Source organism: Cricetulus griseus, chromosome 2 (genome assembly GCF_003668045.3).
Source record: "Cricetulus griseus strain 17A/GY chromosome 2, alternate assembly CriGri-PICRH-1.0, whole genome shotgun sequence".
Lineage (NCBI taxonomy): Eukaryota > Metazoa > Chordata > Mammalia > Rodentia > Cricetidae > Cricetulus > Cricetulus griseus.
Window position 1 is genome coordinate 194,416,591 of NC_048595.1, and position 27,298 is coordinate 194,443,888.

Sequence of the window (27,298 nt, forward strand, 5' to 3'; positions counted from 1 at the left end):
GTGTTCTTTAATGTTCCTTAGTCTTTCAACAAGGTACTATTATCATTTTTCTTATTTTAAATACTTTTCAATAAAATTGTTCTAGCCTGATCAATATGTTAGCCCATTAATTTCCAGTTAAATTAATCCTCTTTCTTTTTAAGTAGGAATTGTTTCTAAGATCTTTGTATTAACAAAACTGGATTGGCATTAACTTTCAGCTCTAGATTTACATATATTTGAGGTCAAAGGAAAAGCTACCATGTGAGGAGAAGGGGAATTTGCTCAGAGTCCCTCAGCTCATAGGTCTCAGGAACAAGATTTGAATCATAGCCTTGCCTGGAATCTCTCTGCTTCAGTCTCCACATCACTGCACCAGTTTTCATGGAAAATGCCTTTTTTCTCTCTTCCTTTCTCTCCTTCTGTGAGCACATTTGTTTCCTTATCAATACCCTTTGCTTGCCTTTCTGTTTTCTTTAAGCGCTGATATTTGTGGAAATTTGTAGTGTCCTGGAAGCTCAGGTTACACAGCTGGAAAGGAACATGACTGACTCTTCCTTGCCCCTCTACTCACTGGCTTAACCCCTAAGCTGGGAAGCTGGTTTTCATTTTCCCTTTTCTCCGTGTTTGTGTTTCTTCCCTTTATTCTCCCCAGGAAAGCTGTATTTGAAAGGATTCCCTCTTCTCCCTCAAAGCTGACCTGTGCCCCAGATTGTCATGAGATTACTTGTGTGGGGATATTGATAATTCAGAAACGGTTTTCTGCTTTATCCAACAAAGTAGGTTTAAACTATGGCCTGATAGAGCTGGGAAGCTTCAAGCAATCTTACAGGTTTTAAAGCAATTGAATATAATCCTCTGCTTCTACAGACTTTATTCAGGATTATTCCCAAAGAAGATACATTTGGTTTATGTTTCAGTACTTCTCTGGTGGGCTATCACAGAGTCTCTTTGCTACAAGAATTCACAGAAGTTATTTTGCTTGGTTAAGGGTGGGAAATAAATGTCCTGTTATCCTAGCCCCTTTGCATATATATTTAAGACAGTTCAAGTAAGAGGTAAAGTTATGTGCCAAAGGCAATATAAGATTTTTTTTCTCTCTTCTTTTTGTTTGTTTTTGAGGAAGTGTTTCTCTTTGTAACAGCACTACCTGTCCTGGGACTTGCTTTGTAAATCAGGCTGGCCTCCAACTCATAAAGATCCTCCTGCCTCTGCCTCTGCTGGGATTAAAGGTATGAGCCACCACACATGGCCTCACTTTTTGCTTTTTCTTTTTTATCAAGTGGGGAGAAGAGAATGCTAGTAGGGATGTAAACTGTCCTGAAGGAGATCCAGGCATTGGCTTCCTAACCATCAGCCATCAGTGTGACTGTGTTTGGAGAGAGGATCTTTAAAGACAGAATGAGCCAAGTCAAAAGAAGCCTTTAGGAGCCTGTCTTAATCCTATATGAATAATAATAGAAAATCACACCCCCACTCCCATGTAAACAAAGACAGGATCCTGGGAAGAAGAGAAAGTAGTTCACAATCTCAGCAGCCACACTTGCTGGCCCATCCCATCAGACCTACAGCTCTCACAGGGTTACACAGGGTGAAGTTAAAAGGCAGAGAACTTACACATTTGAAAACTTATACTGTGATAAGAATCCCTATTTGTAAGAAATGATATGCCCCAGAGTATGAATTTAGAGATGGAATCATATTCCAACCTTGAAGGATGCCTGAGATATAGTTACTCTTGGCCTTGCTTCAGAGATGCGGGAGCTGAGGCTCAGAAAATCAAAAGCCTATGGTTACTGATGGGACAAGGCCCAATGTTGTGGAATATTTGTATACACTGTGTGAAGATATATTGCTGTGATTGTTGCACTAAAAAGCCGAATGGCCATTAGCTAAGTAGGAGGTATAGGTGGGACTTCAGAGCAGAGAGAGGACTCTGGGAAGAAAAAAGATGGAGTCTCCAGCCAAACAGGAGAAAGAAGGATGGGCAGTACGGAATGAGGTAACAAACCTTGTGGGAAGAACATAGAATAAAAAATTAGGAACAAACCTCAGCTAAGGCCAAGCTTTTATAATTAATAATATGTCTCCATGTCAATCCCACTACAACCCAAACTTAACATGTTGTCTGATTTTAAGTCTTCATTGATACACTCTTCTCCTTCTCAGTGAGAGAGTTAACCAGGCTGTGAGGAGTCCTTACTTACCAGGAGCTTTAATGTTGGGAGAAAGAAGCAAATGGCCCCAGTGCCTCAGTGAACTTGAACCCAGATCAAAGATTAAGCAAATTTCACTTCTGATTTCAGGGTAAAAATTGTGATGGGGAACATAAGAAGATGATGTAGTTAATTTTCTCTAGAGTTTATGCTTCCAAAAAATGAGGGGATAAATATCTACATGTAATAAAGAATTAGCGTTCCTGGTGACAGATTCCCCACTGTGAAGAAATCTGACCCTCTAAAAGAGAATGAATTACCCACTCTGCTTACCTTTTCGAAAGCAAAAGACCAAATCCATATAGAGGTTTCTTAAGTAGCTTTATGCCAGGTTTTCCCATAGCATAATTTAGAAATATTTCAACTAAATTTAGGGTGTATTTTACTTTCATTGAAGTAATGAGATGATCAATATGCAACTAATGAAAAGCAAGAAGAAAGTAGCAGCCAGATGTGCTGAACTCCCTCCTGTGTGGTCTGCAGATGCTTGCCTGCTATGCTAGGTTTGCCTGCTCTATCTGTTTGGATTGGCCTTTGCAATGAAATCTTGAATTCTGACACTTCACACTGTTGTTCATCATTGGCTCCACCCCAGCTTAAGCCCATCACCTCACTGTAAGAACTCCCACAGTCTCCATTGTGTGCAGTCCTAAATTTATTCTTTATAGTTAGCCACAACACCCCTTTAAAATATACACCAGGCCAAGTGACTACCTTGTTGAAATGTCCTCTGTAGTACCACAAATGAAACCACCTGAGGCCCTGGCTCCTGAGACTGCATGTGCCTCTTACCACTGCCTTCTGGTGACTTGGCCTCCCATCCTGCTTGTCCTTGATCACATGCTTGCCTCTAGCTTACAGAGCCTGTATTTGTTGTTGTCTCAAAGTGAACATGGGATTTTCCCCTAAGACTCCACCATTCAGAATTTTCTTTACTAACAACTTCTCATACATACCTTCTTGGAAAACTTAATTAAAAGTGTAGGTATTGTGTTTATCCACATTGCTCTATTATCAATAAAGACTCAGGAGTCAGATATTGTAACAAAAATCTGATAGATCAAAGAAGGGGTAGAGGGGCGACCAGTTGACCTTCTCTCCACACTTGATTGAAGAGACTTTACAAGTCCTTTCCTACTCCTTCCTGTGTGTCTTCTCTATCTATATTCCTGGCTTCTCTATGGCTAATTCTGGTCAGCTAGTAGCTGGCTCCACCCCCTGATTCAAGGTTAACTTTATTAACACAGTCTCCGGGTGTCACAGTGGGATCAAACATCCTGCAACACCCGCACCCTTATCTCTGCTGTCTCCTCTCTTCTTTTTAAATGTCCCTACTCTCTGCTGAGATTACACCTTCCATCTAGTCCCTTGTTTGTTCTTTCCCCTTTCAATCATCATAGTGGCTGATGTTTTGTTGTTGCTACTGTTTACTATCATACCACTAGACTATAAACAGAACACACAAACACCAAAGGAATAGATGCATGAATGAATAAAGCAGCACACAGTTCCTTGGCTTTAAACTAATGTACTTTCCACATTGGTTTGAGGGCAGCAAGGAAACAGGATTAAACATGAAGACAGAATGGGGGACCATTTGGAGAAGGGAAACACCCAGAGGGAGCCAAGGAGCACATGGAGAACAGTGGGGGAAAGGGGACAAATTATATCTGTATGAAAATGCCATAAGGAAACCCATTAGTAATGAAAAATTAATAGTGATAAGGAAAGGCACTCAACTATCTTCTCAGCGATAAGGGGGCCACAACTGTTTGGTTCCCTGCTGTCTAAACAAGGCCTTGATTGGGCTACCCTTAGGAGTGAGATAAGGAAGGGAAGAGGAAGACTTGGGAGGACTGGGAGGGGGGCAGGGAGAGCATAGGGCAGTACTAACAGGCATATGTCTCAGGTACTTGGCTATCTTTTTAGATACAATTTAATGCAGCTCACAGTGTCTATCTTTTGTCCTTTGGTGGGCATAGAAGGTTGGCAACTGTTAACTTGAATCTGAAACATTGATTTTATATTATTATTATTATTATTATTATTATTATTATTATTATTATTATTATGGTTTTTTGACACAGGGTTTCTCTGTGGCTTTGAAGGCTGTCCTGGAACTCACTCTGTAGACCAGGCTGGCCTGGAACTCACAGAGCTCCACCTGCCTCTGCCTCCTGAGTGCTGGGATTAAAGGCATGCACCACCAATGCCTGGTAACATTTCTGGACAGATAGATGCACATCACAAGGGCTTACAGCAGAATAATTCCAAAAGGTTGTTCTCCCGGGTGGTAGAAACATAGAATGCTATCACCAGGAAGAAGGGAGCACAGCTCATGGCTTTGTGGGTAAGGATGAAGTTTGTTTTTAAACATGGGGAGCATATTCCTGTAGTGTTAGCATGTCTTTGGACAATAGGAAGCAATTTTGAATGCACAGCAGAAACGGCCACTTGTTCCTAAAGCCTGAGAAGCTAGTTGAAGAAAAAAGAAAGCTTTGATACAAGTTCTGATTGGTTTTTAAGTGGGGCCCTGTTTGTATCTCTTTCAAGAGTTCGTTTTTGGGCCAGGCCTTCCTTGTACTCAAGGCGTTTGTAATTTTCCCTGTCAATATAACTTGGAGAAGTTTGGGGTCGGTGAGTCAAAATAGCTGCTGCTTTAATAGGGCCCTTGCTAGTGAAAACAGAGCTGTGGGTATGTAGGTTTTTCAGCCATATGGAAGGCTGTAACCAAGAGAATTACTCATGACCATAATCTGTTTTGTGTGTCAAGAAAGGACCAGAGAAAACATGTGCTGCCTTCCCACCCTCAGTGTCTTTAGAAGAAGTGTGTTGTGGTCTTTACTATAAAATAGTTTAAGACTTATTTATTTACTGAGCTGAACCAAACTTCAATATAAAAGAAGTGGGGGTAGGAGACAAAAAGCCAACCTTCTTTGAGAACAGAGCGAAGGGGAGGCAGGTAGGCAATAAGACTGACGATTTTCGTCCTCAGATGTGGGTTATTGCTTTTAAGGGACACCATGTTTGTTGATTGTCTTCTGTATCCAGAATTTTTAGGTTGACAGAAGACTTTTGGGGACACCAATCATTTTCTGTAAGGCCCTTCCTCCTTCCTCTGTCAGGCCGCCCTGGCTCAGACTCATTGCTTGAGTTCTTGGACTGTGAAGAAAACAGGGGGCCCTTCTTTATCCTCCTGTTCAGAACAGTCAAGTCTGGACAAGTTACAGCTTGAGTCCATCTCTGGTCTTTCAAACAGTGCTTTTCTTCAACACTCTCTCTTCCAGGACCCACTCCCTGGTGAGAGCTGGGACAATGCAAGCTGTGCTTCTATAACACGTGTCCACCATGGGACAGTTTTAGGGGGTTGCATAAGCCAGTGGTTGCATGCTTTTAACCACAATTCCAAGGAAGCCCTGACCAACTTTTAAAATATAACCTCATACTTGGAAAAGGATCCCTGTGGCCTCTGCTAATTGCTGGTCACAATCGCCTGTCATTTGAAGGTGCCGCTCACATATTCCAAGGCCCAAGCCTGCATTTTGCTTCTGGGAATTACATGTTGGCTCGCTTTCAGATCTTAGTGAAAAGGTTTCTTGTTTCTGAAAAGCAATTGGGTGAAAATTCATTAGGCTTCCCTGCCACTGTAAAGATCCAGTCAAAGTTAGCTGTCAGAAATGATTAAAGAGGAGAACGGCCTCAAAGGGTGTTGAGCACTCATCCACACACCAGCAGAGACAAGACATCACTTGCTGGAGCCACAAATCTATGGTTCTTGATTCCTGGTGATGTGTAGTCTTTTATTGTCTTTGTATGGACTTAGGAATTTCTAGTATGATTTTTACTCAAGTCCATCCATTAATAGCTGGAGTTTTCCTAAATCCCAGGCCCCTATTTCTGATACATGACTATTTGGTTGGCCAGTGTCTCAAAATTATTTTTCAGTCTTGCATCTTATCATTTTGTTACTCTCCACCGCCCCACCACTTTTATTAATGGGTCTTCCCTGGGAAATGTTCTTTGAAGCGTGATGAACTTTTGTACATCACTCCCGGTTTCTTCCCCTCTTTAGGGGTTAGACTTTCCTCAATAAGATGCTATGCCTTTTTGTATTCCATCTCCATGATCCATAACAATCACTTCAGTCTTTATCCATTTTTTTTGTGATTTCCCCTATGAAATCTCTTCCAAAAGTTATAAAATGCCTTGTACATTTTGTAAGGATATAGTGTAAGTCGTTAAGTAGACAGTTTTTAGAATTTCCCATGCTGCCTTCGGCAACCCATCCTCCTTTTATCATTGTGTTAACAATCTGTTTACTCCTCAAGGACTTTCTCCTGTCTACACACACACACACAAAAAAAAAAAAAAAAAAAAAAAAAAAAAAAACCAAAACCAAAACAGAAGCATATTGTGATGGCTAACCCTGGTTGTAATTTGATTGCCTCTGGGACTAACTAAAACCCTAACAGCTGTAAGGGGTTTTTCTTGATTGAATTATTTGAGGTCAGACAACTCACTCTAAATCTAGATCATTTCAGGTGGGAAAACCCAACCTAAATGTGACTTATTTGAGGTTGGAAGACCCACCCTAAATCTGGACTAATCCACATATGTACATTTCATGTTTTTGTGCATTTTGACAAGAATTACATCCTCTTTTGCCCATACATCTCTAGTGTAGTTTTTTTGGGGGGTATTTCTTTAGCTCAAACTACAAATTTAACCTGCTTTTAAAAAATAGCTTTGGCACCAAAATAATTAAGTCTAAAAGATAATTTTCAGTCAAAGAAATTGCTCAGATGGTAAAGGTGTTTTCTGGCACACAGGATACCTGGAGTTCAATCTCCTGGACACAGGATAGAAAGGAGAGGACCAACTCCCAGAAGTTTTTCTCTGACTTCTACATCCATGCTGTGGAATGTATCACTCACACAGAAACACACACACACACACACACACACACACACACACACACACACACACACACAAAAAAAAAAAAAAACAAAAACCAACACTAAATAAAAAACTATATAAATAAATGTAAGAAAGCTTTAGAGATAGGGTGCAGCTCAGGGGTAAACCATTTACATAGCATGCCGAAGGTGCTTGGCATCTTCCCAGTATTGAAAAAACAAAACAAACAAAATCCCCCAAATTAATAAAATTGTCACTATAGTAAGTCACGCATGGTTTATTAAATCATGGCTCACTGTTGGATGTTACTTGTTCTCTTGCTTCCCTGTCCTCCTTTGTGACCTTGCTCCAAGCCCTTTATGATTTACATTGATAGTCTCTGCTGTCTTTGGCCTCTAATTATATTTTATTCACATGGTACCAGTAGGAAATTGGCAAGAAACTAGCAGGGAAGTCAGGATTTTCTTCCCCTTGATTTCTTCCTACCTGAGATGTTGAATGTATCCAGGAAGGAGTACAGCACCTTACCGTGCAGTCCTTGACATACATCAACCCACTCTAGTTCTAGGGACCACTTCCTCATCTGCCCCATTCAAGCCTGGCTGGTGATAGTTTCCAGGCTCATGTTGCTGGCAGGCCCTGGATGTATACATCCACTGAATTTTCTTAACCCAGGTCCACACAGTGTCAGACAGTCCCATTGTTAAGCTCTCCTAAATAATTCTGATTGAGTGGTGCTTCTACTTCCTGATCTTTCCATGAATGCTAAAGTTACTTCTGTCTTTTTATCCTACTGTTTGCTGCTGTTTTTCAGGTAGGTACTTCGTTTATCTCCGGCCATTCTGTCAACTTAATTCTTTGTACATTTTTAAGCCTAGGGTTAAATTTCACACATTTTTCTCAAAATGTTTTTCTATTATTCACAGAATAAACATTGAACTCCCTAAGTGATTGTCTCCCATCCGAGGCCCATTTGAGTACCCTTTGTATTATGGGTCCACCACAAGTCCTCAGTTTCTTAATGCAATGCAATACTTACATTTTAACCATTGATTCTCCATTGACTGGTTATATGATGTCAGACTGTGAATTAACTACATTAGTTCATTGGAACGGTGAAGTTTTGTTGAACTAAAGTACATAAACTTATGACCAGTTTGACATATAAGAAGTTTCTAGTAAATGTTGTCACAGTAATATAATAAATACTATTAAAATTAATGCTTCCCAATTCTAATTAGAGTTTGTACTAACTACATCTGTGTGTTCAAATCAGTTACTTTCCTCCAGATTCATGTCAGACAAGGCCGCTGGGGGTTTTCTGATCGCTGCATCTCTCTCTCTCTCTCTCTCTCTCTCTCTCTCTCTCTCTCTCTCTCTGTCTGTCTGTAGAGTTTGCTGTTTAGATTAGCTTTAAGATTGTAGGAAAAACTTCACTTGAAGTACAGAGTGTTCCCAGTTGGTTGGGCACAGTTGGATGAGCCAACACTGTTGATAGTCGGAGTCTCTGTGTGCTGAATTCCTGATGTGCTTTGCCACCATTATAGCATCATTTCAGAGAGTTTCACCATCCTAGAAAGCTCTGGTGTACCACTCTTTACCAACTCATCCCTCCCCACACTGGAAACCACAGACCCTTTCTTTTTGTTTTGACTCCACATTATTGCTTAAGCTCCTGGGTAACTTTTCCTACTGTTTTATCATTATTTCTTCCTACACCTGACATCAAACATCCTGGCTACTTGTCATGTAATCCTGTGTTTCAGGACTGATTTCAGGACTGATTTATTAAACTTATATATCCTTAGAATCAAGGCCAAAGATGAATTTTTCATATCTGTTTCCTGATGACATAGGCAGAGTGCTGATAGGACACTAGATTCTGCTCAGCCCTTCTTTCTAGAACACATACACATGAGAGAGAGAGAGAGAGAGAGAGAGAGGAGAGAGAAGAGAGAGAGAGAGAGAGAGAGAGAGAGAGAGAGAGAGAGAGGGGGTGGAGGGAGGGAAGGAGGAGGGAGGGAGGGAGGGTATGCTCGAGAAATATTTTACCTATAGTGTACAGGTTTGAGATTCTCTAGAAAAACAGAACCAGAGGCATGTGATTATGTTATAAAAGGGGGTGGTTCTAGAATGTCTTACACAATAAGGGCCGGGTAGTCTGCCCATGGGAATGGCTGAAAACCCCAGAGTTTCTCAGCAGTCTGATGTCCAACTGAAGACCTAGAAGAGTCCACGACAGTCTCTGCTCTTAAGTTCACATTGGAAGGATGAAGACTGTGAGTCTAATGGGAGCATAGGATGACAGAGGTTGAGGTGGCAGCAGCTGCAGCAAGGGAAGATGCATTTGACAGCAAGAAACAAAGTCAGGAAGGCAAGAAAGACTCACTCATTTCTTGGGCATCTTTGTATCTGGGTGGCTCGTGAGAATGTGTTTCCCTTTCCTTTTAGTTAATCATTCAGTTAATCTTTCCTGGTAATTCTCAAAGATCCATCCAGATGTGTCTGTCAGTTGACTCTAGATCTTATGAGCTTGACAATCAAATCAATCATCACAAAGTCTAAGGGGAAACAATGTAAAATCCAGAGCAGAGATGGTATGGAGCAGGTCTTCAAAGTTCTAACTATTATTCTTTGGTCCTTCCTGGATTTTACAGTATACTCCAAGAGCATCGTGCTTCTTAGAGGGTTTGGTTTACTAAAAATAGTTAATTTATCTTTGGGCAAACTTTGAGTGGGTTTGGCTTTTGTCCTAGTTTGTTTACTATTTCTGTAATAAACACCGTGACAAAAAGCATCTTGTCATGGAAAGGGTTAATTTACACTTCCACATTCTAGTCTATCATTGAGGGAAGTCAGGGCAGTAATTGAAGCACCAACCTGGAGGCAACAACTGAAGCAGAAGCCATGGAGGAAAGCTGCTTTCTGAGTTGCTGTTCCTTGAGGCTCAAGTTTAGCAGTATTTGTTATACCTCCCAGGATCACCATTTCAGGGGTGGCAGCTCCCACTGTGAAATGTACCCTTCTACACCAATCATTAATTTTTAAAAAAATGTTCCATGGGCCAATCTGATGGAGGCATTTTCTCAACTAAAGATCCCTCCTCCCAGATGACACCAGATTGTGTCAAGTGGACAGTAAAGTAGCCAGCACAGCTTTGATTGGTGTCTATATCATAAAAGTAGGAGTGTGGAAGTCATAACATAGAAACTGTATTCTTATTTGTAAAGCTTCCACCTGCAGCCCAGCCATGCCCAACCCTCCATTATGCCTTTAGTCCTAATGGTTGCCCATGAGATAAGCATTCTAATCTGTGCTCTGTAGACATGAATGTGCCTTCACCTAGCAAACGGGCTGAGGCTCAGGGACAGATTAAATCCCTTGGCTGAAGTCACACACTGACACAGAGGCCAGGATGCAAAGTCAGCCCTTGCTTCCCAGCTCCCTGACTTCTGTGCAGCTCTGTAAAGTGCAGTTTGTTCTTATGTGTGTCCAGAGAGCAACTATTCCAATTTCCCCCACCAAATACCCTATGAAGGCTATGCCATGTTACCCCTTTCTCTCTGACTTGAAATACCTATTTACTGAAAAATTATACTTATTCTCTACTCTGCCCCCTACCCTGTCCCCTCAAGTTTCTGACTCTTAAGATTAGCTCCAGTAATCTCTCTCTAAAGAGCTGCCTAACATCTGAGAAGTCCCTGCCATTCTACTTTTGGCCCTGCTCTTGCTTGCCTATGTTAATGCATATTCTTATCAGTACATTTTGGTTTGTGTAGACCTGTGTTAGGCTGGTCTGTGTTTCAGTGCAGATATATATTCATTAATTACCAGGCAGTGCCAGCTTTTAATCTTAGCACTTAGGTGTCAGAGACAGGCAGGTCTCTGAGTTTGAGGCAAGCCTGGTCTGGGTAGTGAGTTCTAGGATGGCCAGGGTTATGTAGAGAGACCTTGTTTCGAAAAAACAAAACAAAATAGAGAATAACTAAATAAGTAAAAATTTAAGAATACATTTATTTCTTCATGCATTTGTATATGTTTGGGGGTATGTTGTGGGGAAAGGTCATATGCATATAGAGGTCAGAGTATAATTTTGGGGAGTCAGTCCTCCATCCACTATGTGGATTAAATTCAGGATTCCAGGCTTGGTGGCAATTGCTTTTTACCGTCAGAACCTTCTTGCCAACTCCAAGGTTGGAATTCTTGTTGTTACAGCAGGTCCTTTTTAGACCAAGGGATATAAGTCTCAATCTGGCACTAGTCTCTTTTTAACAGTTTCCTTACTCTTAACAATCTTTGACGTGACACAGTCAACTGAGGTCATCTTTTTTTTTTTTTTTTACTTTCTTCAAGGCAGCAGATTATAGATGGTACTGTAGTGTTTTAATTGCATATATCCCTAGGCTCACTCCTTGGGGCTTTGAATGTATTGTAATAGGACAGTGTCTACCCTTTAAAGGCACTATTTAAGGATAATGTTAAGTAGATAAAAGCATAGTTTGAACGGGATTTGTCAAGTGTCATGAAGGAGGTGTGTACATGACTAGTCTGACCTTTATAGATCCGGCTGACCTACAAGAATGGGAATTTCTCCTGGCTCCTCCTGTCCTTCCCCTCTGTGTTCCTTTACCCTGCCTGACCATCCACTTGAGCTTATCCATGTCTGGACTCCTGTAAAAGATTGACTGTTATCAGGGAGCTAGGATTAAAGAGCCATCTATAGTTCATTCCCCTGTCCATTGTGACCCAGGACAGACTCCATCACTCATCAAGGCCTGTGATAATGACATCTTTAAAATGGTTAAGGTGTAATTCTGGTAAGAGAAGAATGCACTTGCCTGCCTTTGATGTTCTAGTCCACATGGCTGAGCAGCCACCATGCCTGCTTCACACCGATGCTAGCTACTGCCTACTGCACCCTTTTTCTTCTCCCATTTTCATCCATCCATGGACAAATCCAAGTTGATAAAAATGAAAACTGTGCTTGCCATGCATTGTGTATTCTACATAGGGGGCTGAAACTTGAAAGGAGTCTCGAATTTGCATCCAGCAAGCCTCCGTGGTCCTCTGTGTTCTTAGATGACAAGAGGACGAAAGTGGATTTGAGAAGTGTATTGGTACCAGTTCAGGAGTTTGGGATGGGTTGCCTTGTCAAACTGTGCCCTAACTCATGGAGGACTCAGACCTAAGAACCTGCATTGCTCATGAGAGTCTGTCTTAATTTGGAGATTTCTCTCTCTGTCTCTAAGTCATGATTGTCATCCAGGGTCCTGGAAACAGATCCATTTGCTGGGTGAAGAGCTTGGGCGTGGGGCAGTTATGAAGCCTCACTCTCAGTTCCTGCTGGAAGAAAGTAGATTGCTACCTTCTCATGAGGAACTATTTGCAGAGGAAGAATAACCTGGAAGGCCCTTGGGAACTTGCCCTGTTTGGGGTGGGTTTAGGAGGAGAAGCCTTGGCTGACCTTGGTAGGAACTCAGAATAGATGCTGAGGGCAGGCTGGGGTCTAGGGATTCTGAAATTCTCTTTATGGAAAGGTCTGTTATATTTTGACTAACAAAGTGTTTGTTCAATTCTTTTTTATGACAGGAACTTTGCAGTGTGAATGAAAATACTAATAATTGCTCACATTCACTGAGAACTTGGTGTTCACACAGAGTTCAGTGCTTTACATGTATACCCCCAAATCCTCATCAGAACCCTAAGAAATGACATTATTTTGCTTATTGTACAAAGTGCCTGGGATCCAGAAAGGTAAAGTCACTTGTCCGAATCCAGGGAGTGTTAAGCCTCTCACAAAGAACTGTGTTCACTCAGAAGCAGGCTGAGGACTCTGAATGCCTAGAACCTCACTGGTACCTTTTCCTGAATCCCACACTCTGCCCCACCCAACCCCACTGTGCTCCACCCATCCCCAAATCTGCCCCACCTATCCCCCAGGAGTCAACAGGACTATCTTAGAGACCCAGGCTTTCTCTCTCTGTTCTGAATGATGCTACTTTGGCAAAGAACATCAACAAGATTTCATCTGTCTTGTTTACCCATCCTGATCTACTCTTAAGGGTCAGAATGTTTATCTAATTGGCCAGATGGGAATTTATTTAAAATAAACACCTGTGCCTTCATCCACACCATAAAAAGGATAGTGAATCTTCACAAAAGATTGGAGTCTGTTCTTTGTGATTTGAGTCCAGATCACAAGAGACTTGATTTTGGAAAAGGTGTCATCCTTCTTATGTGGTCCTTTCCTCTTCTTGGGACTGCAGTGTTGATCCTGAACAGCCAGGGTACCTGCAGAGTACAGAATGCACAGGAGTTAAGTACTACTCTCTGGCTTCCAATGACTGGAAAGAGGTCTGTGGAAGACTCTGGCTTCACCTGGATATATCTTTGTTGCCTCAGATGGAGGTGTAAATTAACATCTTTATATTAAAGACTAGAGGAGAAAGCTAAAATGCCAAACAAGTCCATTAGGCTTGTGGGCCAGATTTTACCATTTCTTTCTCTATCCTGATTTGAATTAGCAATCAATCCACTCATTCCTGTTCTTGGCATCTTAAAAGGTTTGTTTTATATTTTTTTCTCCTTCCCCTCCCTTGCTATCTTCTCCCATTGTCAATTTCACAAACTTACAATTTTTAGTTTCTCTCATCATTATTATACCCCAATGAAGGGAAAGGCTAGACTTTTACCACACTTTGCAAGCCTTTGCTACCCTACATCATAAATCAATTCCCTTGATAAACTACACTAACACTTTTGGGCCATAAGGGGCAGGTCTAATGCACTGATTTATAAGCAAAGGCTGGAAGTTAATGGATTCCTAAAGTTACCTACCACAGAGAACTGGCCTACACTTTAAACATCACAACAGTTAGTTTCAGTATCAGAGAAGAGCGTCCTGCCCCTGGTAACAAGATGTGACTATTTTTGGTACAGTACCTTGTGGTGAAGGATCAATGTGGTGCCAAGAGCCCTCAATTTGCTTGCACCTATAACTGCCTTACTCTTATTGCTTAGAGGAAAACACTACTTTCTGTAGCTCCCTATTTAGAAAACAGGAACTTGAATGTGTCTTGAACATATGGTACTCCAAAAGGCTTTTAGAGGAAGTAACACAAACACAATAGTAAAAGAATAAATAGGACTGAGAATAGATATACTATGATATGTGCTATGTTCCCCTCTCCTCTGTCATTCCCCTTTCTGACAATAGACAGAGGAGGCAAAATAGGTATTATTTATATCCACTCTGTGCTAATGGAGAAACAAAAACAAACCATGGAGTCTCTGAAAGGGTTAATCCTAACCTAAGATAGCACACCTATGGAAGTGATCCGTGGAACTCTCATAGTAGTAGTAGGAACACAACCAGCAGGCCACTCAAACCACCTTGGCCTGCAAGACACTGAGGTACTTAGCCTTTGGTGGCTGAGTAGTCCACCATAATCAATCCAGCTGATGACAGACTCCATTTGATTATAGACACTGAAGTAGTTATTTTTCTGTTGCTGTAATAAAATGCCCCTATCAAAGGCAACTTATGGAAGAAAGAGTATATTTAGGCTTACCATTGCACCATAATGGTGGAAGAGGCATGACAGCAGGCAGCAGAACAAGAAGCTGAGAGATCACATCTTCAATAGCAAAAACAAAGCAGAAAGAACAAAGTGGAAGTAAGGCAAGGCTATAAACTCTGAAATCCCACCCCCAGTGACATACTTCCTCTAGCAAGGCTATACCATATTTCCAGATAGCACCACCAACTGGGAACCAAGTGTTCAAATATCTGAACCTATAATTTTTCAAACCACAAATACCTTCCAGGTTATCCCAGAAAGCTCTGGAAATATCCTAATTCTTCATGTTTATCATTATATGACAAAGATTGGACATTAATAACTAGCCTATGGATACTTAGATACCTAAGTGCCAGGAATAGAAAATAAGAACCTACAACTCATATATGCTTTGTTGAAGATAGCTATCACAGATGTATGGTTTGTTCATTGTGTTGGGTTTTGGTCCTATCACAAGTGTATCTGTGAGGCAGACCTATGAGTTCATAACATGTATTGTTTTGTGTGTACAAAGATAATTGGTTTAACCTGGTTTGGGGATGACCAGTAGTTCGTTCTTTATAGCTTTTTCATCCCTTGGTATCAATCTCAATAGTTGCTTTCAAATTGTTAGTGTCAAATAGTTTGCCTAGGCTTCCCTTTATAATGTAACCCTTGTACATGGTAATAAAATGAGTCAAGAGGTTGTTGTGGGGAAAAGCAGAGCAAGCAGAAGAACCCCCAAGGAAAGTATATTTTTGTGATGTTAGTTCAACTTTTCATATTTCTGCTCTGCATAATAAAAACTAATGATAAAAATTAGCAATAAACAGCACCTCTTATAACCCATAGATCAGGGGCCCTGCTCCTTCCCTCCTGAAACCTACAACAGATCTAGCATTTGTTTTGGGACTCTGTTTGGATTACTCATCATTAAGTCAGAAAGGGTTTATCTAATACCATTTGAAGAATGTCCAGTGATGTGCTCTCAGTGGTGTTGATTCTACATGGGTCCACTCCTGCTGTTCTTGTGTGGAACATCAAGGAAGGCGGCTCAGAGAGCAGGTGCACCTTTGCTGATATTTGGTGCTTGTCCATGGCTCAACAAAGGCACAGCTCACAAACTTGTGCTCCATTCATAACTTTGTACTCCATCTCCATTCATAACCTTGTAGTCCGTATCCATTCATTCACTCTATTATCTGCAGTACTGACATTGGCTTGATGTTCCTCTGATGTACAGAACATATATATGTATTTTGTGGCCAACCATAGAGCATATTTTCATTGTTCCATGCTGGATCACTCTTAAATTTCATCTAAGTTGTAGCTTTTAAAAGACTTTATTTTTCTCATGATTAAAGCAAGAAGGGAGTGCATTCATTCACAGTCAAAGTGCATCATGCAGTTGTATGAAAAATGTCCTTTTGAAACTCAATACTATGTATCACGGATATTAAAATGGAAAACAAATGAAATGGGTTAAAAGAATGTAAGAAATACTGAATATAATGAAGCAAATCTAAATTATACATAATTTCTCCCCCCTCCCAAGTTAAATAAGTAAATACAATTTTTGTCTTCTTCCTGGCAATGGTTCTCTTAAATTTTACAACTTTGTGATCTAACATAATTGTCAAGTCACATTAACTGTGAGTGCTTCATTACGACAATACAGGTAATATGTATGTATACTTCTAAAAGTTATGACAATGGCAGCTTTCAGATGCAGGAAGTGACACACTGGAATAATTGGATTTAGAACTGGATCCCTAACAAATGCATCACTTTCAAATGTGTAGTGCACTAATCACTCAGAAGTCATTTACCAAGGATGTTCTTGCTAGCTGTCTATAAGAAAAAGTTGGGAATACCTTGGCAACACACTCTTCCCCTAGGTACTGTGACAGTAACTCATGTCTTCCTTCTTTTCCAGAGTGACCGTCTTCTAATCAAGGGTGGGAGAATCGTCAACGATGACCAGTCCTTCTATGCTGATATTTACATGGAGGATGGCTTAATAAAGTATGTCATGAAACATTCTACTTCTCTACTTCCTCTCTGCTTAAGGAGCTTTAATTTCATAAAGTGAAAACACTGAATTTTCTCAAAAGAATCATTCTCCAGGCCCCTTTGTACAAATTGTATTAGATTGGATGATGTGACCACTGTCCTTATGGAAACTGATAAGTATTCGTGAGTGACAGCATCCTAAAAATGTCATTATGTTATAGATCCCAATGTGAAATCAGAATATACACAGATTTATTTTAACAGGTAAGGATTTAGATTAAATACTTAAAAACAAACTTGAAAAATGGTGGTAAGGCTTAGAAGGGCATGGTAAAAATAGAACATACATTTCAGGCATGTTTTCCAAATACATTCATCAGGAATCTACAATTTCTTTATAGGATGATTTGCTACTGAAGAAGCATAAGCAGATAATATTCATGTATCAGTTTTTTAAATGGTGAATTTCAAAACAGGGTTTGACTAATATGATATTATATCACAAACAGCAAGGTACACCACCATATTAATACGATGTTATATATGTCTAGAATATCCAGTTCATTCTGTTAACAGGAGTATTTGCTATCAGCAAAGTATTTGTGTAAGGTACTGGACACTGCTTTGTCACATTCTAAGGTAGGCATTTTGCATGCTCCAATCAGCATCCCCAGTCCTTGGGGACCTTAGAATCTTTGAGGAAAATTGAGGTATCTTAATATATAGTAAGGATCCAACATTATCAGGTAATAGCAATATCAAGTACTGAATAACAGGCTAGATGAAATTCAGAGTGAGCAATTTTTAATCACAATGGCTTATGTTTATTAATCCCTAATGTGTTTAATAGTATTTTTGTGGACTTAGCGAAGATTAACTTTTAATCTATACAACTCCAATGAGGAGCTATTACATTTTTAAAAAAAGATTTTATTTATTTTTGTGTATATAGTCTTGTGCCTGCATGCCAGCAGAGGGCACCAGATCTCATTCAAGGTGGTTGTGAGCCACCATGTGGTTGCTGGGAATTGATCTCAGGACCTCTGGAAGAATAGCCAGTGCTCTTAACTGCTGAGCCATCTCTCCAGCCCAGAGATATTACAGTTTTACAGTCAAAAAAATTAGGTCATGGTGAGATTAAATAATAACTTGGCTGTGTCTAGTAACTGGGGCAGCCAAGACTGTGGATCCAGGTAGTCTACATCTGAAGCACACCTACACAGGGTAGGCTTGGTTACCATAAGAAGAATGCTTAAATGAGGAGATGAAAGCTGAGATTTTAGAGATCGCTGTGGTCTTAATTAGTGTATTGGAGGAAAGTAGGTATTATGTTAGTTGTATAAAACAAGTGAAACAAGTGTATATAAACATATAAATACACACCACACGAGTCCATCCATTCTCTTGGTTCTCAGTTTCTCCTGGAGTGAGAATTAAGATGAAGAATAGCAGAACTGGGTAATATCTGGACTAACATAGAATTACAATCAGAGGCTGCATTTTTTTCCACAGTGTGTTTTGAATTGTGGTGGCCCTGGAATGGCCCCATTGTGATGCAGTGGAGTTGAACTCTTAGACATGTCAGGAATACATTAGCTGTGAACCTAGTTTGTTGGTCAGTGATGGATTATTTTACTACCTTTTTGTCTATGTACAGAAGGGAAAATACTCATACCACAAATAGTGGGTTACACATGTACCCAAAGTAGGTATACCATGGTGACAAACTTAACCAGATGCCTAGATCAAAGATATAAAATCAAGCAATGTTGCAAGCATTGATCTGCAAGCAGCATTGTGAAGGATAAATATACATCCCTTGTGAGATGCACCTTTGGCACATTCATTGAGCTACTCCCCCTGCCTTGCTCCCCACCCCCATTCCTTCATGGAATGCTCTAAAGCTTCCTGGGTCACACTGTGTCTTAGGGAGAGTGTCATAAGCATCTTCCATAGTTTGAAGTCTCTGCTGAGACATCACAGAGCCATTGGAAAGACACTATTGGTATAATCACAGAGCCACAGGCAAGATATTTCTGGTGACATCACAGAGCCACAGGAAAGACCTTTCAGTTGACATCACAGAGCCACAAAGAGAACCTACATGTGACATCATAGAGATACTGACAGTGCAAAGGCAGTTGGTGTAGGTGAGATCGTCATGTTTGACTCTTACCTTGTGAATCTGCCATGAGGCACCATTGGCTCACCCGGGGAGGGTCGAATAAGGAAAAGAAGGGGAATGATTGGGGCAGAGATGTTTCACTAGGGCACAGAAAAAACCTGCTTAGGAATGACTAAGCTCCCATACCTGTTGCTGTACTGAGGTTTTCTTCTTCTGTTGCTCCTAACAGTCATGTGTTTTTCATTCTTCATAGTTTTCCCAGTGTCACCCCACACCCTTAAAAAAAAAAAAAAAGAGCAAAGTGAAATAATGAAAAAAGTTACATAAAAGTATTAGTCATGTGCTGTACTCTAGAAAATGGAAGTCCATGGATTTCAGTACAAAAGGCCCATGCAGATAATTTTGTGTCAACAAAAGTAGTTTTATATACACAGCTATCTAGCTTTATTTAACGACTACTGGACTTGTGACTTTGAAGACCCCAATGTCTAAAATCCTTTCATCTTACGCTTGTTTTGAGAGTCACTCCTTTTAATTGCCAGTTGTTCCACTGTCTCATCAGGCAAATTGGAGACAATCTGATTGTCCCCGGAGGTGTGAAGACCATCGAAGCCAATGGGAAGATGGTGATTCCTGGAGGCATTGACGTACACACACACTTCCAGATGCCTTACAAGGGAATGACCACAGTGGATGATTTCTTCCAAGGGACTAAGGCTGCCTTAGCGGGTGGCACCACCATGATCAGTAAGTCCCCAGACTAGACGTATTCTGGATTCCCAGAGCTGTGTGTTTGCCAAATGCCTGGTCTCTGACAATACTGACACAGACACACATCTCTCAGTTTGGTTTGTGAATTTATGTTCCTGGGGGTGGTTACTCTTAGGAAAACTGTCAGCTCCCTGTAATTACACAAAGACCATCCATGAACCTCATGACCATTAAAGCAACTGAGAAAAAGACAAGTTACCAAGAACGATCATTAAGACTGACAGCTCTTTGGGGATTAGTTGTCCTCGGTGGACTTAGTACTATTGGGTCATTGTTGTATTTTGGCCAATTTGTATCTTTAAGATTAGGAAAGCTGTGAGTGGTTTCCTTTATTTTTGCTTTGCTTCTGGTAACTACTAATTCTAGGGAGACTTGGGAAATGCCATGCCATTGGATTAGTGAACTGATAGCATTCCAGGCAGCCTTTCCTGTCCCATGGAATCTCAATGAATTGGGTACTGGCCCAGAGCTAGCCTCAAATGTGGGAGACAGAGCACTGTTTACTTAACATCATTTTCCTCTACCCACAGGCATAGAGCACCCTGAGCCAGAATTACAGTTTGTCTTGACCTTCCTTTCGATTCAACTATTAGCAGCAGTCAACTTTAGCTAGGTTTAGAAGCCCAGAAAAATTGCAGCAAGGCCATAAAAGGTGCAGTCCAGGGAGTCCTGAGCCCTCCTCCCAGCTGATGGAAGGGAGTAAGCTGACTTCTCAGCAGCTGTCTATCCAGGAAAGCTCTAGTGTTCTTGAAGACATTAGTAATGTAGCTGAATACATTTGCTTTCCATCAGTGCACTTAGACTCCATTGACAGAGGAAATGTGTGACCTTGGCTTTGGCTCGGCTGCCTGCCATCTGGGCCAGGAAAGGGCCTGTTCTACATGCCTGTCATGTTCCTTATGCTTGGTCTTCTACATTAGTGAAGTGGCAGAGGGAAAATCTGAGATCTAGGTGAGGAATAAAGCATACAAGGAGCCATAGATGCCTTCTTGCCTTTCATGTACAACTTAGAAACACTAACGTACACAAATCAAAGCATGTATGTAACCCTACTTCACTGTAAAGAGTTGCTATTGTGCAGTTTCCAATTTAACAAGAGGATTGTAATATATATACCATATTTTAAGCTACCATTTTTTATGAAGTCATAGATCGTGAATGTCTTTCTTCTCTTTCTTCATATTCTACCACAGGTTTTAAAATAGATGTGATGTCTTTTGTCATCCTGAGAAAGTTTCTCTATGTTTTTAACTAAACTTCTCCATTTTTTTCAACTTCAGTTGCTTACAGTTTTCCATTTCCATAACTGAATTATCAAACACCCTAGAAACAACATGTTGCTAACAGCTACAATTGTATGAGGTCTGAGTTTTAGGCATGAGGATAATTCCTGCATCAGGTCTGATAAAATGTCCAGACTTTTGTTACATATTTCAATGTCATAGTTGAACCAATTTCATATTTTACCTCAGCTGCCTGTGGGGCATTGATGAGAGTGGAGCTTTTTCCTAACCCTTGCTATGCTAGCAGCAATTATTTGAAAATCTGTACCATCCATGGTTCAAATGAATTTGAACTCAGAGAAACTAATTCTTGTTAAATTTGGCCACTAGTGCCTGTCATACACCTAGAACTTCTTCTATCCGGGGAAGAGAACACAACTTTGTCAATAATAGTGACTCGACCTCAGGATTCATAAATAGCAGCTACTCATCAAGACCTAACATACATAGCACCTTATATGTATTTTATCACTTAATCATGTAACAAACTCAGAAGGAAACTACTGTCATAACCTATTCCCCTGTCTACTTAAAACACATTTTAAGAAGAGAAAACTGAAGTTTCAGAAAGGTAATAATTAATCCCAAGTCCTGGAGTTAGATATTTAAAGCACTAGTATCTTTAAAAGCACCAACACCCAGAGGTTGTATAGCCATAGCTAAACAGAAAGACTTGCAGGACTCGGGGAAGAATGAAACTGTTCTGAGTCACTCATCTGGCCCTCATCTTTCAGTTGACCACGTGGTACCTGAACCTGAGTCTAGCCTGACCGAGGCCTATGAAAAGTGGCGTGAGTGGGCTGATGGGAAGAGCTGCTGTGACTATGCTTTGCATGTGGACATCACCCACTGGAATGACAGTGTAAAGCAGGAAGTGCAAAACCTCAGCAAAGACAAAGGTGAGCAAAGCATTGAGCTTCCTGTCTCTTGGTTGCCATGTCTGCCTTTCTCAGTGTCCCACTCAAGTGAGTCACTCCCCTATTTTAGAGACTGGAACCATAAGCACAAGTGCTTAATGTGGGGATTCTACTTTGTTCCAGGCACTTTACATTTATGCAAGTTTTTTTTTTTTTTTTTTTTTTTTTACAGGAACCTCATGGGATAAATAGTGTTAGGCATTGTGCAGCTGGAAAAGCAGAGGGTCTGAGTAACTGCCCAGGATGACATTTAGTACAAAGAGGATCTATCCTTGATGCATTTCACCTCCATAAATGGCTTAGTTAGGTTTCCATTGCTTTGATTAAGCATCATGGCAAAGTACAACTAGGGAAGGAAAGGGTTTATTTCATTTTACAGCTGGTAGTTCTTTATTGAAGGAAGTCATGACAGGAACTAAAACAGGGTAGAAACCTGGAGATAGGAACTGAAGTACACTGCTGAAAGAAGAGCCTCTAACTGGCTTGATCCTCCTGGCTTGCTCAGCCTGCCTACTTACAGCAACTTGGACCACCAGCCTAGGGATGACACTGTCCACAGTTAGCTGGGTCCTCCCACATCAATCATAGTAAATCAAGAAAATGCAGCATAGGCTTGCCCAACAGTAGGGGCATTTTCTCAGCTGAGGTTCCCTGTTCCAAAATGCCTGTAGCTTCAATCAAGTTGACTTAAAACAAACCAGCACAACACATTATTGCCAGTTTTGCACAGGTAGAAACTGAGGTAAAGTGACAATCCTCCCAGAAGTCACATTGATAATAAACCTGAGATAAAGGATTTCTAGCCTCTATAAGTTTTACTCAAGACCAAACTGTTAATAATATATAATAATGGCATCCTCAAGAATGGCTAAGACATGCCAGGAAAAGGATACATTGAATCTCTAGCTAGGAGTGAAAATACCTTTCTGTACTCTGCCTGCTTCTCTGTCTCTGCCTCTGTCTGTCTCTCCGCCCTCCCCTCTCTCTGTGAATATTGTTGGAGGGGTCCTCTCCTGAAAAGATGAGTTGGATTCCATTATCATCCTAGACTCTTTTGCTTTCAGTTTCTTCCTATGTTCTGATCATCAGACATTCATCGCCCACAGGATCACATATACATATGCAAATATATACCCTGTGCTTAGCTTTGTAAGGGGATCTGGGAACTCAGAAATGGATAAGCTAAGGCCTAGTGCAAAAGGAAGCCATCTAACCAAAGGCAGCAGAGTGGATGCTTAAAGCCCATGACCTGTCTGGTCAAAGGGAAGGGACTTCAGGAGAACATCATGTGTCTATGTGGAGGGGTGATGCCTTTTTCTATCTCTTGCTGCACCCCATAAATCCTGCCCAACCCTAGGTAATACAAAACATGCACCCAGCCCCTCCCTCTTTGTGTTGCCTGTCAGTAGAAAATTTAGTGCTTTAACCAGCACACAGGGCCTGGGTCATTCCAAGGATGACTTAGAGGCTTTTGGAAAGCTGAATTTTGTGGAGAGCTGTCCTGAGCTGACCCACACTGAGTAGGGACATTCTTGAGCTATAATCCACTTTAGGCTGGGGAGACTGTGGGCTAAGCTGACCCTAATGGTTAAACCAAAATTATTTTCCTTTCCTCAAAATGACTTTCTGGTCTACCATCCCACCTACCTATTTATTTTGGGTGAACATCAATAGATCTTTTCCTATAATGCTGATGACTTAGGTATTTAAGTACAAGGCACAAATTGCTATCTCATCCCCATTCTCTTTGTTAGTTCACTGAGGCCAGGTTTTGTGTTTATTTTTATTTCTGCATTTGAAATTTAGATAATGTTATGGGGAAGAGTAAACTGTGTGTCAGTGCTCTATTGCTATAAAGACACCATGACCAAGACAATGCTTGGAAAACATTTAATTGAGACTGGCTCAAGTTTCTCTGAGGTTCACACTGCTGTGATCATGTTTAAGTTTAAAAATATAAGGAGGCACAAGATGAGACTTGAAAAAGAGATACATTAACCATAGAGTTTTATTCCAGCAGTGGAAGGGGAAAGCAGGGTAGAGAGGAAGAGAAGAGAGAGAAGTGCATAAGAGAAGAAAAAGAACACAGAGAAGAGAGTGTGAGAGTAGATGAAGAGAGCAAAAAGTGTGTAAGAGAAGAGAGAGAGCATAAGTGGGCAGGGGCTGTCTTTTAAGGGAGTCCTTTACACCTGCTTGCAGACTTAGTTCCCATGGAACCCTGGGCTGACCAGAGTACTGCCTGAGTGGATACTACCAGGTAACAGTGCCAGGCCAGTGTAGTGCCTGAACCTTTCATTCCCACCTTTACTTATTATTAAAAAGGTAGGGTGTTAATCGTGGCAGGCAGAGGGTAAGAGAGAAGAATTAGTGGTCGACCACCGGAAACAGAGAGAGAGAGACAAAAGTGAATTGGTGCTCAACCACCAAAACAGAGAGAGGGACAGGGCTTTGAAAGGAAAGTTGAGCATGTGCACTGAGGCTTTCACACTTGTGCAGAGCCCTTACGCAGGTCCCTAATGTGTAATGAGTGACCCATTGTCAGGGGGGGGTTCTCTCTTAAATAAGTACAGCAGGCAAGCATTAATGCCTGAACCTTTCACATACCATCTTCACCATGGTGTGAGTCATGGCAACATACAGACAGACCTGGTGCCCAAGAAGTAGCTGAGAATTCTACATCCAGATCAGCTGGCATCAGTGAGAGAGAGACATTGGGCCTGGCTTGAGTATTGAAACTCCAAACCACACCCCCAGTGATACATATCCTCCAAGGCTACACCTACTCCCACAAGACCACCTTAATCTCTGTCAAGTATCCCTATTCCCTAATGGCCAAGCATTCAAATAATTTAACCTATTTATTATTCTCTCTCTCTCTCTCTCTCTCTCTCTCTCTCTCTCTGTGTGTGTGTGTGTGTGTGTGTGTGTGTGTGTGTGTGTGTGTGTGTGTGTGTCTCGATCCCTAGACAGGTTTCTCTGTGTAGTTTTGGCTGCCCTGGAACTCACTCTGTAGAACAGCTGTCCTTGTACTCAGAGACCAACCTACCTTTGTCTCCCAAATACTGATATTAAAGGCTTGTATCACTACCACATCGTTTTTTCTTTAAATGAGTTACAAAGAATGGAGAGTAAATAGTATACTTACAAAAAATATGCATATTTTCTCTGTACTATGCATGTGTATTTAAAAGTATAATTTCAGGAACAGAAAATACATCATGTAAGTATATACCTTACATGCTATATACATGATATATGTATACGTGTTATATCTTACAAGCAAATTAGTATAGGTGGGGGATATAGGATTTGGGTTTTCTTTTCTTTTGAAACAGGGCCCTATTGGTTGCCCTGATATTTTTAATATAGTCCAGCCCACTCCAAAATTTATAAGGTGCAACTAAGGATAGACAGAAAAATTCATAGCAATCCTGCCTCTGCTTCCCCAGTTCCAGGATTAAATGCTTGTCCCCTCACCAGACCTGACTCAGAAGAAGTTTTTAAAGTTAGTTTTCTTTTCATCTTTCTCTTAGGCACATCCCCCTCCCACCTAGTATATACTAGACATTCAGCAAATACTGAAATCAATCCATCCCCATGGAGACCAAATACTTGCTCCCCAGGGACTAAAAGCCTTTAAAGTGTTGCTACCTTCAGTGGTGAACAGCTACCTTCTGAGGTGGAAGTTATTATTCTAGTTTCAGGGAAGGAAACTAAAGCCCAGAAGTGAAGCATTCCCAGCTCATTGCAGTACATGGTGCATCCAAGTGTTGCAACCCCTTGCATCCAAGTGTTGCAACACCTAGCATGTGGGAACAACTGGTGTGCTATCATGATTTCTCTGGTGTCTGCTTCCTTGAAGAGTGTAAATGTTATCAATCTTCTGAACTGTACTGCAGAGAATTGGGGTTAGCAAAGGATACAGAAGAAGACAACGTGTGTGTGTGTGTGTGTGTGTGTGTGTGTGTGTGTGTGTGTGTGTGTGTAAAACACTTAACCAACTATGGATTTACAGGCAACAGAAAACATGATAAGATGGGGCATTAAGAATGTCTACATTCTATTGGGCAGGCTCTTGAGTCAGGGACCCTGGGGTGATAGAGATGAGAAGGTGGTGGTGATAATTAATGTTGCCTTTTTCCTGATTTCCTTCCTTTCTTTGTCTTGCAGGTGTTAACTCATTCATGGTTTATATGGCTTACAAGGATTTATATCAAGTGTCCAACACAGAGGTAACAACCCATCTGGCTGTGTTGTTTGGATTGTCTGCACACATGGGTTTCCTATTGTTGCTGTTAACCTTGGCCCTTGGAACATGAGTCACTGTGGTTACAGTGGAAGGCTACTATGTCAGGCTGCCTATTGAATCCCTTGCAATCCCCACTGCATTTTAAAGGAGTTAAGGGGCTAGCTACCCCTGGAGAAGCAGAGTAGAGCTTGACTTTCTCCTAGCAACAGTTGTCTTAAAGAATAAGAGAAAAGCTCTTGTCTCCAAACCTCTCATAAACCTGGTAAAAATGTGAAGCTCTCTGCTTCATGAGATCAGGCCCATTTCCTGTTATCGCTGACTGCTTGACTGTCATAATTGTAGCAGTTGGCCTTCCCCTAGGAAATCATGGGTGTGGTTCACTTTGATAGTTCTGAAACAATTCAGGGGAAATGTGAGAAATTAGCACTCTTACCTTGATGGAGAGTAAGGGCAAAATTCTCTGTCTTAAGAGGTTCAGATTAAGAGTGAGTGTTGTATCAGCCCAGTACTCATGGAGTACTTGTAAAGAATTGTGACACCATGTCTATCTCAGTGGGAAATTGCTCTGTGAGAGATGGACCCCAGAGACAAGGCTTGTTAGATATTGGTCCTTTCTGTGTAAATTCAGATAAGGCCACAGACAGAACCTCCTAAATTGTCTTTGGTTTTTTGTTTGTTTGTTTTGTTTTGGTTTGATTTAATTTTGAGACAGGGCTTCTCTGTGTAATCCCTGGAACTCATTCTGAAGTCTAGGCTGGCCTCAAACTCACAGAGAATCACCTGCCTCTGCCTATCCAGGGCTGGGATTAAAGGCGTTTGCCTCCATGTCTGACTAAAATGTCTTCAGACTATATTTCTCTCTGGCTTAAGATATTGTTTTAGCTCTGGTATTAGCAATGGGTCTTTATGTTAAATGTGACTATGAGGTTGTTCATTTCTGTTTCAGCTCTATGAAATCTTCACCTGCCTGGGAGAACTGGGGGCCATTGCTCAAGTTCATGCTGAAAATGGAGATATCATTGCCCAGGTAACATCACAGTGCAAGCCCTGTGTGTGTGTGTAGGAGAAACAGAGAAAGAGAGAGAGAGAGAGAGAGAGACAGAGAGAGAGAGACAGAGAGAGAGAGAGACAGAGAGAGAGACAGAGAGAGAGACAGAGAGAGAAAGACAGAGAGAGACAGAGAGAGACAGAGAGAGAGAGACAGAGACAGAGAGAGAGAGAGAGAGAGAGAGAGAGAGAGAGAGAGGAGAGAGAGAGAGAGAGAGAGAG

General features: G+C 41.1%; 1 protein-coding gene across 1 annotated transcript in view; it reads left to right on the forward strand.

Moving 5' to 3' along the window:
- Dpysl3 (dihydropyrimidinase like 3) overlaps window positions 1-27,298 on the forward strand; it is a 107,077-nt gene that overhangs the window by 60,168 nt on the left and 19,611 nt on the right. Inside the window, exons 2-6 of the mRNA XM_027400834.2 lie at window positions 16,608-16,696; window positions 19,372-19,556; window positions 21,598-21,762; window positions 25,951-26,012; window positions 26,976-27,056. Coding sequence (XP_027256635.1) covers window positions 16,608-16,696; window positions 19,372-19,556; window positions 21,598-21,762; window positions 25,951-26,012; window positions 26,976-27,056 — 582 coding nt within the window. The remainder of the gene's footprint in view (window positions 1-16,607; window positions 16,697-19,371; window positions 19,557-21,597; window positions 21,763-25,950; window positions 26,013-26,975; window positions 27,057-27,298) is intronic.